Genomic DNA, 12,339 nt, shown 5'->3' with positions numbered 1-12,339 from the left:
ACTTCTGAAGGCAAGTTGTTCCACTGATTAATTTTTTTCACTGCGAAGAAATTTCTCCTGAGTTCTAAGTTACTTCTCTCTTTCTTCAGTTTGCATCCATTGTTTCTTGTCTTGCCTTCTGGTGCTTTGGAGAATAGTTTGACCCCCCCCACACACACTTGTTTGTGGCAACCCCTTAAATATTGGAACACTGATATCATGTCATCCCTAGCCCTTCTTTTCATTAGACTAGATGTACCCAGTTCCTGCAGGTATTTTAACCTTCAGCCCCCAGATCATCTTATCTGTTCACATTGATTCTGTTAACGTTCATCTGTTCCCACTGATTTTAGGTAAAAATACTGAAAGAGAATTTGAACCCATCTCAGAAGAACAGTCTGGAGAACATTGAGCAAAGGTGAGATAGCCAAAATATCATCATCCAGAAACAGATCTTTGCATGTCCACAAGGATAAATTGTTTTTGACAGGTGGAAACATGGAGGGATCCCTTGTAGCTCCAACTTGGATTAACCACACTCAGAAGTAGACTACAGTGAAGAATTGCCCTATTTGGAATAACATATTAGAAGAATCATGGTCTGATTCAAAGCATCAGGTTTTAACCTCTTTGATTTTTAATGCAAAGAATGGAAACTGATAAGCTGATGCCCATGTGAAACATGCAATCAAAAGAAGAATGGGGATCTGGAAATTAATCTCTTCACTCTGTTTTTAGGAATGAACTAATGGCAAATAGGACCACAATAAAAGAATTCATACTGTTGGGGCTGACTGACAACCTTCCACTTGAAGGTAGCCTTTTTCTCCTCCTGTTTGTGATTTATCTTTTGACATTAATAGGAAACATGCTGATTGTTATTATCACACTGGTGAATGTTCAACTCTGTAGCCCAATGTATTTCTTCCTCCGACATTTGGCATGGGTAGATATTGGGTATATGAGTACTATAATTCCCAAAGCACTGGTCAATATAGCTACTGGTACTAAGAGCATCACTTTAGCGGGTTGCTTCATACAGTTATTTCTTTATTTGGTCCTTGGCACCACTGGGTTCTTCCTACTGGCCATCATGTCTGTTGATCGCTACATAGCCATCTGTAACTCTCTTCACTACACAACCATCATGAATGAACAAATCTGCTCATTATTGGTACTTTGTTGCTGGATTGTGGGTTTCTCACTAATTCTAGTTCCATCCATTCTTTTCTTTCAAATGCCATTTTGTGGTCCCAACAACATCATCAATCACTTCTTTTGTGACAATGGACCATTAATCAAACTCTCGTGTGTTGACACCAGCTTCCTAGAAATGACTTATTTTGTAGTTGCCATATTCTCTCTGCTTGGGACCTTAAGTGTCAACATTGTGTCTTATGTCAAAATCATTTCCACCATTCTGCGTATTCCATCAGCTACTGGGAGGAAGAAGACCTTCTCCACTTTTGCTTCTCACATGACCGTGGTCACTATCACTTACAGCAGTTGTATTTTCATGTATATCAAGCCAAAAGGCACCATCGGGTTAGACTACAACAAAATAGTGGCTCTTCTGAATACTGTTATCACTCCATTTCTCATCCCAATCACGTACTCTTTGAGGAACAGACAAGTGCAGGATGCTTTGAAGGCTGAACTGAGACAAAGGATTGGCTTTGCCAAAAAATTGAGATGATTTACTATTCCTAAGGGTCTGAAGTAGATGTTCAGATTTAATCTCTTGGAATGGATTGTACTGCCTTCAAATGTAATAATCAATACAAGGGGATTTGAGAAAGCATAGATGATGGGGTAATCAAGAATGGAAACATCTGATTGACATCAATGGCCGAATCCCTGAAAAAAAATTGCTTTGCTAGTGAAGAACAATGGAAAAAGACATGTGCCCATCTCTCCTGGTTGTCCATTTACAAAACACATCTGGTTGCACATTATGTGACCTAAAACAGGGCTTTTCAACCAGTGGTACGGGTACCACCTGTAGTACATTGGCACCTGGCAGGTGGTACGCAGCCATCTGAGAAAAGTGATAGCAAGGGAGGGGAATAAGCTGAACCAGTGGCAGCACCACACAAGCCTGAGCGAGAGACGGCTGGAGCTGCAGGGCTGTCAGAGATCAGCAGAAGTGCTAGCATCAGCGCCAGGCTCCAGCTGGAGCTCGGTGCTGATCCTGCTGCTTCTGCTGAGCCCAGAAGAAGCGCCGATCAGCTGGAATGTTGCAGCATCTCCAGGCTCTTGTGATTTACATTCAGATGCTTGGCAACTGATTCATATTTATGATGGTCACAGTGTCCCAGTGACCAAAACCTGCTGCAACCACCCAGCAGACGACGGGAATAAAAACCAAACACCCCACCCCACCCCCACTGCCAATCCTCAACAGAAATGCTCACAACAATGAAAACCTCGGACAGGAGGAAGAGTGCCGCCGGGCAGGCAGGCAGGTGTCTTGCTCAGCTGTGGCTTGGGGGGGACACTTTTTTCAGTGCCATTGTAACTTTGAACAGTCACTAAGCGAACTGTTGTAAGTCAAGGACTACCAGTACTTCGTCACATTTCCCCCTTTTTTTTTTTTGGTCATCCAGTTCTTGACAACTTGCTAGGCGACTGGTAGTACTCGGATGTTGCCATATCCTAAAAGTGGTACAACGGGTGAAAAGGTTGAAAAGCCCTGACCTAGGAGACATGGGAGCTTCACCTAATGCATCCTCAAAGTTCTTACCATCTTCAGAAGCAGAACATACAGCCACCATCTCCTGATTGTTTCTCGGGTTCAAGTATGTTTTATTAGTTGGCACTGTGTGGATCATATGCAATACAATACAATAAGATATTTGGTTTTGATTTACTTATGGAGTCAATAATGGCAAATGTAGCTATTTTTCTTGATGTTTGTCACAGGGTAGAATAACTAAACTGGGGAATGGAGCTCAATGATTGTAGAATATTAGCAGGCAATGCTCCCATTGGTAAAGCTGAATGTAACAGAAAATGCATAGTGAAGGCATGAAACATGAGATCTAGAGCTAGAGAATGTTGCCAATATAGAAAGTAATGTTTGTAAGGTGCCCATAGTCACCTTAATGTGAGCTGGGCAGCAAATTTGGTTTAATAAATAAAATGAATAAAACAAGTTTCTAATTAAGAGGTTTTGTTGGTTAATTCAAGCCAAACCACAGCATTATGGACTTTTTAAATTATAGCATCTTGTTTCTCAAGACCTATCAAGAATTCATGCAAAGTTGCTTTGGGATATTGGAGAAAGATGGTAGACAACACCTCCCTTCCTTTATCTTGCTCACTATGACTCATAGTTCTCATTTATAAACATTTTTTGGTATCCAAATATCCAGCAAAGATTGAAAGCAGAGGGAAGTTGTTGAATGACTCAAGCATGCAAGCAAAACTACAGTTAAATAAAAGAAATTATGAGTCCAGATCAGAAATGGACATTGACGTCTGAGTCTGATCATGTTCTGTGATGCTCTGGAATCCTCCCTCAAATACTTTCTGTCTGAATCCACTGTGCCACTGGCACAGTTTTATTACCACTGGCCAATGGAATTAGACACAGCCAAGTCCATTTGATTCCCACCGTTTTCAATGAGTTTTGTAAATGTGTGCTTGAAATGCTCAAAATTGATTGAGAGAGAACTGATTTGTATTATTAGATCTGAATTGAATGGCTAATCAAATAAACCCTCAACTGAAGTGAAGACAGATTTGTACACCCCTTGGAACATGCGCACAATGGTCTTCTCTGCCTTTGGGTTTGACATCAACAGTAGAAGGAGATACAGAATACTTGATACAGATTCCTTGCAAAGCATTTCTTTGCAGTGAGATGTCCCTGAGGGATCTTCACAAGTCAGTCTTGAATTCTTCTTATACTACTTGCTTCAGAACTGTAACTAGCTCTATTGAGTATAAGAGGTTGTTTCTGTGTTCATTGTTATGGAAAGATGTTAAAGATGAAGGCTGAGATATTTCAGAAGGGGTACATCCATGAGTGAAGAAGACAAGGCTTCTTTTCAAAAGCCCTACAAATGGAGAATGCTATGCTTCCCAAACGTTGAATTAAGGGGTAATATCTTAATAGATGCTTTCGCTTTGATTTGTAGGTATAGTGAAACATAGATTAACCAACTAGAAAATGGCTTTTATGTAGATTGCAGGGAGTGAAAAATAGTTTGCATCCTAAAAATAACTTAGGAAGCAAAATTTGATAGCTAGCTGCTTCAAAACAGTAACTAGCTCTATTGTTTATGAGAGGTTGCTTCCGTCTTCATTGCCATGAAAAGGTATAGAATGAGGCAGCAAAACTGCATAGGGGTTACATATGTGAGCCAAGAAGACAAGACATGTCCTCAAAGTACTAAGAATGGAAAATGCCATGTTTCTCAACAAACTGAATTAAAGGGTAATATTTTAACAGATGTTTTTGCTTTGCCTCTGATTTGAAAGCAAAACAGACATAGTTTACCAATCTAGAGAAGTAAATGCTATTTTCTATATTATTAAACTGTGTCGATTTTGCTTACAGAAATAAGCAAAATAAGCAAAGCATAAATAAGATGACAAAACAGCATAAGGATCTGAAAAAAATATGTGAATTTTACAATGATTGATATGATTCCCAGTGGTAAAAATATTATGACAAACCAAAAATATATTAGCAAGTAAACGTTGCATGTTTTTGCTTTGCTTCTGATTTGTAACCATATTAAAAATACCTTGATAATCTAGAATATTGATTTGATCGGCATGATTCAGATGATAAATATCACAAGGATCTTGAAAAAAATGTGAATATTTTAGTGTATGTAGTTTGCAAGGGTTGAGTGTTTTTGCATTTTTTTTAATGTTTGTAAATCTCAAGAGTGGTGAGCTAAAATATTACTTTGTAAAACTAAGAAATGGATTTCTCACTTCCAAAGTAGAATATGAAGTTAGTTAATTTCTGGTTTGTAATGCTTGAACTGTTTTGGAAGCAAATGTAAATTATATCTAGGTCCAATATTCACATGGGAATATGCTAGATAACTAGTGAAACCTACTGCACACAACTTTATTGTTCTTAAATTAAGCTACAATTGGTGAAAGTTTCACATTATGCTATTCATAAACTATGGTTTGCAAACTACAAATGCCTACTTCATGCTACATATACACCACACAATGACTAGGCACAATGCCACTTGTTATTTCTAGCTTAATGAAAAGAAGAATTGGGGGTGATGTGATAGCAGTCTTCCAATATCTCAGGGGCTGCCCCAAAGAAGAGGGAGTCAAGCTATTCTCCAAAGCAGCTGAAGGCAGGACAAGAAGCAATGGATGGAAACTAATCAAGGAGAGAAGCAACCTAGAACTAAGGAGAAATTTCCTAACAGAAATTGATCAGTGGAACAGCTTGCCTTCAAAAGTTGTGGGTGGTCCAAAACTTCAGGTTTTTAAGAAGAGATTGGACAATCATTTGTCTGAAAAGGTAGTGTATAGGGTTTTCTGTTTGAACAGGGAGATGGTCCCTTCCAAGTCTGTTATTCTGTTATTTAGAATGATCATTATTTATTTTTTTTCTTATGAAACATTTTTGCTAGGTTTCTTTAATGAACTTACATTCTGGAGGGGAAAAGATCAGAATTATATTCTTATTTATTTCCAGGGACAATTCAGAAATGGAGATTTTGATCATAAAACGTTGAGGAAGTTTGAATGTTTTGCTTGTCTCTTTTATTCAACTCTATATTGCAAGAAAAAAATATGAAAGTCCAGGTTTAGAAATTGGGCAGTGGTGGGATTCAAATATGTGAACAACCAGTTCTCTGTATGGATGCCACTTTCAGAAGTACATACTGGGCTTGGGCAACAAAAAATTAGCTACCGGTTCTGCCAAACTGGTGCGAACCGGCTGAATCCCACCACTGAAACTGGGGCAGGATTGTTGTCTTCTTGGTGTCTTTTTCACAACTTCCCCAATTATAATTAAGTTTGGCTTCCTGGATTGTGCCACAAAGGGTCGTGTGGTTGAAACCTTGTTGAGTTGACCCAATTCTGCAAGGAAAGACTATCTACAGAAGCAACTAGTGCAGAGATACTCTCTGAAACAAAATTTTCTTCTGAATTACACTGTTCCTCCTGTCCCACAGCACTTATAAAAGGTAAAGGTAAAGGTTCCCCCGCACATGCGTGCTAGTCGTTTCCAACTCTAGGGGCTGGTGCTCATCTCCGTTTCAAAGCCAAAGAGCCAGCACTTGTCCGAGGACGCCTCCGTGGTCATGTGGCTGGCATGACTGGATGCCAAAGGCGCACTGAATGCTGTTACCTTCCCACCATAGTGGTCTCTATTTTTCTACTTGCATTTTTTACATGCTTTTGAACTGCTAGGTTGGCAGAAGCTGGGACGAGTAACAGGCACTCACTCTGTTATGCGGCACTCGGGTTTCAACCCACCAAACTGCCGACCATTTGATCGACAAGCTCAGTGTCCTAACCCACTGAGCCACCGCGTCCCTCTTACAGCACTTATAGGTCTTAAGAAATAAATGAGAATTAAATCCATTTCTTCCCAGGACAGTTTGCCTTCATGTTGTCTACTTGGAAGCACCTGAAACCAATGCTGGCCAAAGGAGAAGTGACAACTATTGTCAGTGTATTTAGAAAACTTTTATGAAAGAAAAAAAAGATTGTTCTCCTTCCCATCCATTCAAAAGGTGATCCCTGTAAGTGTTTGCATTTTTTTAAGCAAGATAGGGTAGCGACTCCCCCAGCTGCTTTCCCAGTTATCTCTCCAGATGTCAGCTGGGAGGAAGATGAATCATTTCCAGGCACATCTGGAGGGGAGTTGGTTAATGGTTCCAAGCAGCCATCTGAGAGGGAGATGGCTCAAACACAACTGCAGCAGGACAGCCCTGAGGCTTCAAGATGAAAGAGATGGTGTTAGACTTCCGGAGAAAAAAGGAGGAACCTGCCCCACTTTACATTGGGGAGGACTGTGTGGAGAGAATTTCCTCCTTTAAATTTCTGGAAGTCTACCTCTGTGAAGATCTGACCTAGAAAGTTAAAACAACCCAGGTGGCTAGAAAGGCCCAACAGAGGCTTCACTTTCTTAGGGTCTTGCGGAAGAACAAGGTAGAACAATGGCTAATGACCCTCTTTTACCGGTCTACGATAGAGAGAGTCCTCTCATATGGTATTGTGGTTTGGTATGCTGGTCTGACAGCCGCGGACAGGAAAGTATTACAGAGGGTAGTGAGCACAGCACAAGACATTGTGGGCTGTCCCCTGACACCACTGGATGACATCGCCAGGGCTCGTTGCCTTGGAAGAGTGAGGAAGATTCTCAGGGATGACTCACACCCTGGACGGTATATCTTTACTCTCCTACCATCAGGTAGGAGATATAGGAGTATAGCCAGCCGTACCAACAGGCTGAAAAACAGCTTTTATCCGTGGGCTGTTAGGCTTTTGAATGAGATATAATCTCTGTGAACCTATGCAGAATTGACTTGGGAGGCCGGTGTGTGGTGTAGTTGGTTCACATGGTGTGGTAGGATGGAGGGTTTGTTGTCACTGTGTGTTTGGGGGAGGGAACACGGGGAGAGGCTCAGCTAATCTCAATGTACACATAATTGTACTTTGACAATAAAGTTTTTGTTAGATGTTTAGTGCCAGCCATTGGCAGTTCCCCAAAAAGGGTCATCAGATGGAGGCAAAGAGGTTTCTTTGCTTCCACTGATGAGCCAAGGGTCCCAGACCCACAGCCCCATTGGCGAGAGAGTTTTATGGTCAAGGAGGGGCCAAGACCCCCCATAAATACCTCTGCACGAGGGGCTGTTCTTTGTTCTGATTCTAGTTTCTACTTCTTGTTCTGCTTCTACTCCTAGTTAGTTTAGTCATGTAATCCTAGCTTGTTTTGTTTTATTTTATTTCTCTCTCGCGTGCAGGCATGAATGCTTTCATGCCAAGTATCTCTCTCTCTTTGATCTATCATGAATAAAACTAATATGATTACATCTCTGCGTGATGCCTTTGCTTGGAAGCACCTTTAACGATTCATTGCCAGAACACCTCACAAGTTGGTAGCAGAGAGGATGGTTTAAAAGAAAGCTTCCAAGCCAGCCAGGAACTAACCAATAAGATGTCTGGAGGACCCGGCTCCAATCCATTTATAACAGATGGCAGGACTTCTACTATCGTGACCAGGAGTCATCGATCGAAGACAGCCTCCCTGCCTACATCCAAGACTTCAGTCCCTGAAGCAACCTCAGCTGCAGATGAAAGCACAAATGGCCTTCATCCCGTCAGAGGATCCAGCAGAGCGTCTAGGACCCCTTCACATGCCTCTCTACAACTGAACGCCACAGAGGAGAGCATACAAGGTTTGCAGACTGTCCAAGATTGCTCAGATGCTGCAGAGACGGACCTGGCTGAGACCAAACACCGCGTGAGTAAACTGACTGCACAGGAACGTGAAGAGCTGCTTAAAGAGATCCTTGCAATGCAAGGGATAGGGGGGGCAGCCCAGGGAGCAGCAGCCCAGGAAACAGCCCAGAAAGCCTCAGAACCCCTGGTGAGCCTCTCCCTAGAGACCACGAGGCTTCCAAATATGGCACCCGCCTCCCTCAGTGACCCCGGGACCCCAGGGCCTTTGGCGCGAACCCGCCCGCCCAGCCGTGAGCTACAGCTTCCTGGGGCAAGCGGAAACAAGATGGCTCCGCCCACATGGTCTGGAACAGGAAACAAGATGGCGGCCCCCTATAAGCCCACACGGTCTAATAAAGACTTGATTTGTTTAAGACTGGAAGGCCAGCAGTCCCTGGTATCCAGCCAAAATTGCCAGCAATCCCTGGCATACAGCAGAAATGACATGCAATCCCTGGCTTCTAGCCACAGCAGCATGTTAATTCCTGAGTTCTCCCCACCACAAAGCCTAAAGTCCTATGATGGCGATGAGATTTGCCCAGCCGATACTAATACAAATACAAATGCAATTAAAACGGCCATCCAAGTCCTGACTACGGCCCTGGGGGCCAAGCAGACGTCGGGGGTGCCCACACCCCCCCCAAGGCCTCCCATCCTCTCCCCAGGGCCCAACTGCTGGGGGAAATCCAGCCTGCAGCCTCCCAACAATCAACCCCCGCGGCCTCCCACCTTCTCTCCAGGTCTTCAGGACCAGCAATGGGCTCCTCAGGGCAATGATGAAAATCCATGCTGTTGCAATTCTCGGGAGGATCCATTGCAGCAACCCCGAGCCGGCAAATCTGGGCTCCGCCCCCCCAATGCCTCATGGGAAGAAGGGAGAAACCCTGAACAACGCCCTCCCCCAGATCACATGGTTCCCAAGCACACCCACCTGGAGTCAATAAGTAATCAAGAAAGGATTCCCTCCTCGACCACTAGAGGGACCCCTTTCACTGAAGGATTCACTTCAGGAGTAAGCATTTTTCCGCTTCCTTTTACATCAATGGACGTGTCAGATTTTTTTGAATATGGGTCTGATTTTCTAGCCACAGACCTTCCTAGAGATTTTAAAAAACTACAGCTGGGAGGGGAAAATTACAGCAGTTGGAGTAAAGATATACAGCTATATCTCTTAAAGAATGGGATTCTACAAATGGTTCGAAAACCACCCCCTCCCCCATGGGGACGTCAAGAAGAGCTGCGACACTTGCAGGCTTATTCTGCTCTACTCAGTTCTCTGGACAATAACTTGTTCCCTAGCATTCCAGCTGGTCTCAGAGCTGCTGAGGTCTGGAAACTGTTATTCAAACTATTCAACAGCGATACCATTGGTTCCATCACCAGATATACAACTGAGCTTTATACAACCAAACTGAAATTTGGTGCCAGCATGCCTGAACATCTTGCAAAATTAAAGGCACTCAGGGCAGAATTGATTTCCAGAGATTTTCCTGTGTCTGATGTGAGCATGCTCTCCATAATTTTTACTTCTCTAGACAGGAGTTGGAGCAATTTCATTGTTTCACTCGAAGCGGTCAAGAGGGAAGACATAAATCTGTCCTACCTCACAGGGAGACTGATCGAGGAAGATAGAAGGAGAAGAGATGCTGGTGAATACGCCAGAGTCACCACTCAGCAAGCCAGAAGGGGGCGCCACAACTCAGAGCAAATTAATGCTCTGCTTAAATGTTTCATCTGTGGCTCTGAGGAGCACCTCAAGAAAGACTGCCCCCATCAACATCAAGCCCCTAAACGTGGTCCCAATCAAGTAAGAGGCAAAGGGGGAGGAAGGGGGCGTGGCAGGGGCAAGGGAAATTCACTGCATACTTGTTCCCTCACCCCCACAACAAAGGCTGATAGCTCCACTGACTTATGGTTACTGGACTCTGGAGCTTCTTCTCACATTACTAATATGAGTCAAGGTTTTAAAAGGTTAAAGAGAATTAACTCATCTGTCAAGGTTGCAAACGGTGATACTGCTTCAGTTGTTGGGGAGGGTTTTGTTTCTGTACCTGGACTTGGAAAAGTAGAAGGTGTCTTGCACACGCCTTCCATAGCCAACAACCTTTTGAGCATCACCAAATTGTGTGACGATGACAAAGTGGAAGTCTTATTTCGCAAGGGGGGAGGTCATGTCACCCGGGACCAGAGGGTCATTGGAAATATTACAATCATAAATGGCTTACCATATTTTTCTCCCAAGCCACCACAGCCTGCCCCAAGGCTTTCCAAGGGCAGTGTGGGCAAGGAGCCTGAATCTCAGCAGGCACCTGCAGCACCACTCAAAGCAACCAGAGCCAAGAGAGTGTCAATAGGGAAGCCAATTCACGATAAGTGTGCCCACTTATTGCACAGAAGGCTGGGTCATGCAAGCTTCCCTGTAGTTAAAAAGATGGGAGAATTTGCTGAGGGAGTCCAGCTCAAGGACTGTGACGTGTTTCTGGACTGTGCCATTTGCAAGAAAACAAAGAGGAAGGCTGCTCCTATATCAAAGGTGTCATTACGCAAGACTCAATATCCATACCAACTAGTACATGTTGACCTAGTTGGGCCTTTTACACCTTCCCTAGGAAAGAAAAGATATTTTCTCACTGCCGTTGATGATTTTTCACGTTACAGTCACGTATATACCCTCACAGAAAAATCTGAAGCCTTTGATGCCATAAAGTCACTGTACAACTTCGTAGAGACCCAGTACAAGACCAAGATCGCACAATTGCAGAGCGATCGTGGGGCTGAGTTCATGTCTCAGAAGTTCCAGGACTGGGTAAGGCGTAAGGGCATCCGCCATTTCCTAACTGCACCGTTCACCCCTTCGCAGAATGGTGTAGCTGAGAAAAGGAATGGAATCCTGCAGACCATGATGCGTAGTCTGATTGCAGACGCGGGTGTCGCAGAATCATACTGGGGGGAGGCAATTCATTATGCCAATTACACCTTAAACCGCACCTGGAGCAGTGTTGTAAACCAGACCCCATATTTCCTGGTTCACGGTAGGAAACCAAATCTGGCACATTTGCGCGTGTTTGGCTCCTATGCATGGGTACACATCCCCAAGCAGCTGCGGAAGAAGGGGAGATCTGTTTCCCAGAGACTAAGGTTCTTGGGCTATGCTCCTGGCTCCAAGGCCTATCGTTTCCTGGGAGAAGGGGGCAGGCCTGTGACTTCCCAATCTGCCTCTTTCGAAGAGGACTCCAATTGGACTCAGATCTGAGCCCATATGCCAACCGACCCAGCAGAGGCACACCGACCACGACATCACCTGAGACGACCTCATACCCTGCCACCGACGAAAGTGAAGAACAAGACGAAGATGCGTCCAGCCCCATGGAGGAAGACACACCGTCTTCACCCCCAGCGACACCTCAGAAACCCGCGGAAGAAAAGAGCGGTGAGTGGCAGAAGGTAAGGAGGTCAAAGCGGTCCAACAAAGGGGTCCCACCAAAGAGAATTGACATTGGCCACATCGCGTCTGTCAACAGCGTTGTGGTCACCCCAAAATCCTTCTCTGACATCCAGGAGCTGCCCATCGAGGAGCAGGAGAGATGGCAGCTCGCGATGGAGAAGGAAATGCAGAGCTTAAAACAACTTAAGGTCTTCACCCCCCAGCAACCTCCAAAGGAGAGGAAAGTCATTGGCACAAGGTGGGTTTACAAGGCCAAACCACTTGCCAATGGTCTCTACCTGTATAAGGCCCGTTTGGTAGCCCAGGGCTTCGCTCAGCGTTATATGGAAGACTACTCGGAGACTTACTCTCCAACCGTAAGGGCAGAGAGCGTCAAGGCCGCCCTCGTGACTGCAGCCGCTCTGGGAGAAGAAGTCTTCCAATTTGACATCCAGACGGCTTACCTCCACGCCAACTTGGACCGGCAGATCTAC

General features: G+C 44.2%; 1 protein-coding gene across 1 annotated transcript; it reads left to right on the top strand.

The window, feature by feature from the left end:
* Window positions 1-727: 727 nt before the first annotated feature.
* LOC308676417 (olfactory receptor 6E1-like) lies at window positions 728-1,675 on the top strand (the record flags this gene model as incomplete). Its single annotated transcript, XM_081342230.1, has 1 exon — window positions 728-1,675. The coding sequence occupies one exon, from the start codon at window positions 728-730 to the stop codon at window positions 1,673-1,675; it is 948 nt and encodes a 315-aa protein (XP_081198356.1).
* Between the last annotated feature and the right edge of the window lie 10,664 nt (window positions 1,676-12,339).

Source organism: Vipera berus (assembly GCF_964194415.1).
Source record: "Vipera berus genome assembly, chromosome: W".
NCBI lineage: Eukaryota > Metazoa > Chordata > Lepidosauria > Squamata > Viperidae > Vipera > Vipera berus.
This window is presented reverse-complemented; position numbering and strand designations above follow the sequence as displayed.